The 6070-nt window shown below is 33.3% G+C and overlaps 1 protein-coding gene across 1 annotated transcript; it reads right to left on the reverse strand.

The window, feature by feature from the left end:
- Positions 1-718: 718 nt before the first annotated feature.
- LOC140958089 (4-hydroxy-tetrahydrodipicolinate synthase, chloroplastic-like) lies at positions 719-4176 on the reverse strand. The gene is made up of 3 exons (XM_073415486.1): positions 3791-4176; positions 2518-2602; positions 719-1957 (listed from the first exon to the last, which is right to left on the reverse strand). Exons 1-3 carry the CDS (start codon positions 3834-3836, stop codon positions 1030-1032), a joined length of 1059 nt encoding a protein of 352 aa, XP_073271587.1. The 5' UTR covers positions 3837-4176; the 3' UTR covers positions 719-1029.
- Between the last annotated feature and the right edge of the window lie 1894 nt (positions 4177-6070).

The following is a 6070-nucleotide window of genomic DNA, read 5'->3' on the forward strand; positions in this document are numbered from 1 at the left end:
TTGTGGATTTGTCAAAGCTCTTTCTCTTAGGCATCTATACACGATAAAAGAGAAATTCAACGTAGGCATCTCATATCCAAACCTAATGACGCTGGGCATGTCGTTGAACTTTGAATACTTCGTCTGTAATATAATTATGAGTTTCAACTAGGGAGTTGATCAACTTGATAGTTTCGCGAGCTTTTCGAACATCTCAAAAAATATTTTATTTACATTCGAACTTATCGAATTCTAACCGAACTCAAACATGTTCAAACTTTTTCTAACCGACTTGATAATTTAAGATCCGTTCGCGAACTTTAATATTTTACTGATAATATAATTATATTAATTAAATAAATTTCAAGTGTTTCGATTATTTATTTTCGAGTAATAGTTCGTCAACATGTTCGATTCTTTCGAACCGAATTCGATCCAAGAAGTTTAAAATTTTCGAACTTCGAATCGAGCTCGAATAGAACTATTTTGAACAATTCGAAAAGACCTAATTTGAGTCGAATTCGAGCATTAAATTTTTCGTTATATTCAATTCGATTCGGTTTGTTTATATTTCAACAGTACCCCACAACAGTATATTAGCATGAAAATTTCACAAAACTCCGTTCACGAAATCAGTGAAAAGTCATAAAATGAGTTATTACGAGGTATTAAATAATGATATAACTATCTGTTTTAACAAAAATATAAATAAATAATGGAAATTTAAACATGCAATCCGAAATTTCTAAATCCAGAAGGTAAAGCGAATGCCGAATTGTGTTTCATACCAAGTCCCTTGAACACGTGTACGAATTAAGCAGATGGACCACAAAAGGTTAAAGTCTACGAGAAAATCTCATGCATACAATGGAACCACGCTTGGTTAATTTGTCCACTAAAGAAGAGATAACTCAGAAGTGGTGGTTTTCGACGTAACCAACCCACTACAGAATAAGTTCTGATTCGAATTCTTACCTCAAAAAAGTGTCCTTTATTATGCGAAATCATATCTAAATATTATAACAAAACAAATCAGAGTTCTCATGGTACCTAATAACGGCCAATCAAAATGAAGTCGTCGTCATCGAGTATCTGAACATCTTTCTCTCCTATAAAATTCTCCCTCCCAAGTTCCTCTACTATGTTTACAAACTCGGCCCTCTTTTCAAACTGGAGGGGTACATAAGGTAAGCGAAAAACAGGCCTCACGACCCCAAGCTGAGCAAGAGCTGTGTTTAAGCCAATAGGATTTGGCTCGTGAAAAAGCCACTCAATTAGAGGGAGAAGTTTGGAATTCAAAGTTGGATTCTTTCCTTCAAACATGAGTTCTTTCATTAGGCCAGGAATTAAGTTACTGGTGACAGAAATTACTCCAGTAGCTCCATGATCCCACCTCGAATTGTGGCATTGATCATCATTCCCACTCCACACGACAATGCCAGTATTTGTATACAACTCAATCCTATCGTTTCCAACGCATTCCTTGACACCAGCTAAGTTGGGGTTCTGCGCCATTGAATGGATTACGTGTGGTGGAATATCTTGGCCGGTTCGTGATGGCACATTGTATATAATTGTTGGGCCCATGTGAAGCACGCTATTGAAATGAGACATCATACCTTCTATGGAGGTTTTACCATAATATGGATTAATATGAAGGGCAGCATGCATTCCAACAGCAAAGCCTTGTTCAGTGGCATGAATTGCCTCTCGTGTTGAGTTGCTTCCAGTGTTGCCAATAACTTTCATGGATCCACCAAAACAGTTCACTGTGTGACCAATGAGCATAATATGTTCGTCCCAGCTCATCAACTGGCCTTCTCCGGTGGTCCCACCAACAATTACCCCTTCAACTCCATCCTCCATTTGCATGTTTACTAATGTATCATAGGCCTCTAGATCGAATCTGCCATCGGGAAGATAGGGGGTTTTGACGGCCGTTATCAATCTAAGCGATTTTATATCATCAACATTAGTCCTGCCAGAAAAAAGAATTCACATTTCAGGCATACGACTTTGTTTTGACATGATAATAACAGTTATTTTCTTTTAACGTAATGTGAGCTACATATTCAATCAATGTATGTTCCCACCATCCAACTAATGATACAAATAAATATTGCACATTGCGAACTATCCTTCGAAATGAAGGTGGAAAGGGTCCAAATTTACAAATTTTCCTCAATAACTCGTCTTCAATTTTAAGGAATCATTAACAGCAATATATAAAAAATGACAATACAGGAGAGAGCCTTGTATTACAATTCCAAGAACTCACAAGATTATTCTAGCTATTAACAGTACAGAGTCAGATTTTATCTTGAAAACTATGGGAGAGACTGCATCCCGCTACAAGAAAATAAAATCAGTTTGTATCCGTTGGAGAACATTCTAGCTATTAACAGCCTAGCATCCGATTTTATCTTGAAGACCATGGGAGAGATTGCACACTGCTACGAGAAAATAAAATCAGCTTGTATTCTGTTCTGTTGGATATAAAATGGACACTAAAGATCACTTGTAATAAGAAATAATTACCTATTTTTAACTTCATAACTGCGCATTGGCAGATGAATATTTGGAATTAGCTCTGCTCTGGGAGACCTCCATTTTGGCATCTGTCCTGCATGATTTCATTAATAGTACAAACTGGCTTCATCATTATGTAGGAGGCACAGGTTATAGAAAGAAGCATAATCAACCATAAACACTCGATTGATACAACAAAGTTGAGTCTGAGGCGATAGATTCACATCAATCATATCAGCATAAATATTTCTTTGTCAAAGGGATCAAGAGAAAAAAGGGTAGAGGGGGAGAGGAGGATAACCTTTTATTATCTTTTCATTCAAATAACAAAATCAAAATTGTAGTGCAGAATGTACGACGATTGCCCGATAATACAAACCAGAACACTGGCCTAAAAAGCCATGTCGTACAGGAATTGTATCATTTTAACACAGTGGGATTTAGTACATTGACGATCTAACCCTTACTTTCATAGTATGCAATTCATCAATCAAGGGGAAAGACTCATTTTCCTGTCGCTAGTAAATTATTGATAAACAATCACCAAGGTATGAAAGTTTGTTCCTTCAAATATCATTAGGTATAACGACTCAAAGTAGTAGGAAACATGTCTCATCTATATTCATCTTAATGATTCAAGAGGGAACCAAATTTTTGAGTATTGGCTGAGTCAGAAATAACAACAATGCAAAGGCAGCGTTGAAGGAGCCAGCTAGTAGTAGGGATTAGGGAAAAAGAATAAAACATTACAGCCAGATGTTAGAAGCTGATTCCCAAAAGTATTTCTCGTCTCGACTTTATATTTGTGTAGTGTACTCATTCTTAGCATAAGTTTTCGCATTCAACGTATCATTAGTGTGAGGAATTCGAATCAACAGAAACAGAGAATAGAAAATGTGAAAATTTATGCACTTTTCAAACGCTTAAAGATAATTTTTTTTTTAATAATGTAGTCATTTTCAAGACATATATAAAAAAGAAGCCAGATAAAATGAGTCCAATTTGGGGAAAATAGACTAGTAATACATCACATATATGTGGAGACAAGCCAAAAATATGAATGAAACACAAGAAACAGACGGATTCCAACAGCAACCGACATCGAAATAACGCTAGGATTACTTGAATTTCATATTTTAATAGACACAAACATCAAATGAACATAACCACCATTTTTTCTTGGCGTAAATCAATGATCTAGCGAACAAAAATTATAACGGATAACAAAACTACTGTTTAGCATCTCTCAAAGTGTGCTTTAACAGAGGCATAAAGACAATACCTGGACGAGTAGCTTTCAGAGACCAACATCCAATAGTCAATGTCATTGGCAGAAACAAGTAATCAATTGAGAAAGGTAGGTCAAGAAATTGGCAAGAATACGATCCACTAAACTTGATTTTTCAGCAATGTCGGTACTACGTAGGCCTGACGTTGGATTGCCACTACAATTTCTGAATGCCAAGATAGACGACTATTGATTCTCTCCCAAATCAACACGCCTGGAGTTGAAGACTTGGAGAAGATGGTGATGAAATGTGGGGGTGGTGGCGGTGACCGTGGCGGAGGCGGAATCGGGCGGAGGTGAAGTTGCGGCGTATGAGTATTAGGTGTTTAGTGGAACAAAGGAAAGCCGCTGCGTGAGTCGTGACTCGCCGAGAATGCTCGAGGGTAAACGGCTAAATGACACTCGTGCCCTTTACTACCATGTCGTTTTGACAAAATTTTAAAATTTATCTATATCATATATATTTCTATGTTATATTATTAAATTAAAACATTTAAAATAACTAACTTTTAGTATCATGATCTATTTTAATAATTATATATATATTAATAAAATATTAAGATTTTAATGTAAGTCATATGTAGTTCAGTAGATAAAATTTTTGTTTTTATGCATTAAGTTGTAAGTTCAATTCCTACTTGGGTCTTTTTTTTATTTCTTTCTATTTTTTATTTATTTTTGAGTATGTCTCTTGTGAGACAGTCTCACGAAGCTTTATATGTGAGACGGATCAAATATATCGATATTCTAAATAAAAAGTAATACTCTTAACATAAAAAATAATATTTTTTCATGAATGATCCAAATAAGACATCAGTCTCACAAAATACGACCCATGAGACCGTCTCACACAAGTTTTTGCCTTTATTTTTTAATTCATATATCAAAATTGCATTATAGTCCCTCACTATTTATTATAATTATATTTTGATCCTCGTTTAAATTTAAAATAAATGAATTATAAAAAAATATTTTACGTTACGTGCGTCGATGCACTAGTTATCTATAAAAATACTGACAATAATAAATTATATATTTAGTGATAATCATTAATTAGAATATTTCAGAAAATTAATTAGGTTGAAAAATACACACAGGAACAATCAAGTGCATGAAATATTTATAATAAGGGTAAAATTCATTTTTGTATATTAAATATTAATAAATTGATAAATTAATATACGAACAGTGAACTATTGATATAGGCTTTAATTAATATAAAAACTATTTATAAATTCATAAATGTGTGTATTAGATATTGTAAATAGCTAATTTAAAAAACAAAATTCTGCTAGAAATTAAGTCAATCTGAGAACATGTCCGCACACACGATGGGTGAAGTTCGACACGACCAGTGATCGTGGAAAATGAGCCAAAATTATTGGAGGATGCTAACAAAAAATGAAGGAATCATCAAAAAAAAAAAAAAAACTCTACAACAAAGTTTCTCCGGATCTCAATTTCCAATTCACTCACTTTTAGTTTATTACAATTTACTTAGCAATTTCTTTCAGATTTTCTGATCTTAGTTGTAAAAATTATATCTAAATTCATAATAACATAATTCAATTAGATGTTGCTCATTAATTTGTTTTGCAAATTTCATCAAATTCCTAATTTAAATTATGAGGTTTGTGGTTTATCGATGATGTTAACTAACAATCGAATCGAGATCTATGTCGTTTGATTGAAAAAGTTGGATTATTCACAAATTTATCATGATTTCATGTCCAACACGTCATCACGATTTTTATGTGCAAACTCTAATATAGTCATATTAAATGTGTATAATTGTATTCAATTTTATTTTCAAAATATCTTTAAACATAAGCGTATTAGAAAATTTGAATGTATAATTTGTTTTCTTAATAATATTTTTAATACACGCGGAAAGACAAAGTGAAGTTGCACGCTAGCCCACAGGACTACGATGCACACGAACTAATACAACTCGAATCTTTCCTTTAATGTAAACTCAACAAATTTTAATTGCACCCCGTTTTAATAATGTCCATCATACTATATTATATTATATATATATATAGTTTTTTATTTTTAGAGTACAAGTATGTTGTTGTTTCATAATACAAATATATAATGTAGTTGTTTGTATTACTGACGAGACTTAAACAAGGACCCGAAATTTGTTTATCTCGGATAAAGAAAATAAAAAAAACTAAATTTACATAAATAAATTAGAAAAAATACACGTAATAAGCGGGACTCAAACTTGAAACTAATAAATCTCATCTTTAACTATTGAGTTAAAGCCTA

The sequence above is a fragment of the Primulina huaijiensis genome, chromosome 14 (assembly GCF_012295235.1).
Source record: "Primulina huaijiensis isolate GDHJ02 chromosome 14, ASM1229523v2, whole genome shotgun sequence".
Taxonomy (NCBI): Eukaryota; Viridiplantae; Streptophyta; class Magnoliopsida; order Lamiales; family Gesneriaceae; genus Primulina; species Primulina huaijiensis.

What these genes read in the sequence shown, in the direction of transcription:
- LOC140958089 (XM_073415486.1), bottom strand. Translation starts at nt 3,836, where the DNA reads ATGACATTGACTATTGGATGTTGGTCTCTGAAAGCTACTCGTCCAG. An exon ending in TCTGAAAGCTACTCGTCCAG is followed by an intron (nt 2,603 to 3,790) that starts GTATTGTCTTTA and finishes GAAATCATGCAG; the next exon opens with GACAGATGCCAAAATGGAGG. An exon ending in AGTTATGAAGTTAAAAATAG is followed by an intron (nt 1,958 to 2,517) that starts GTAATTATTTCT and finishes TTTTTCTGGCAG; the next exon opens with GACTAATGTTGATGATATAA.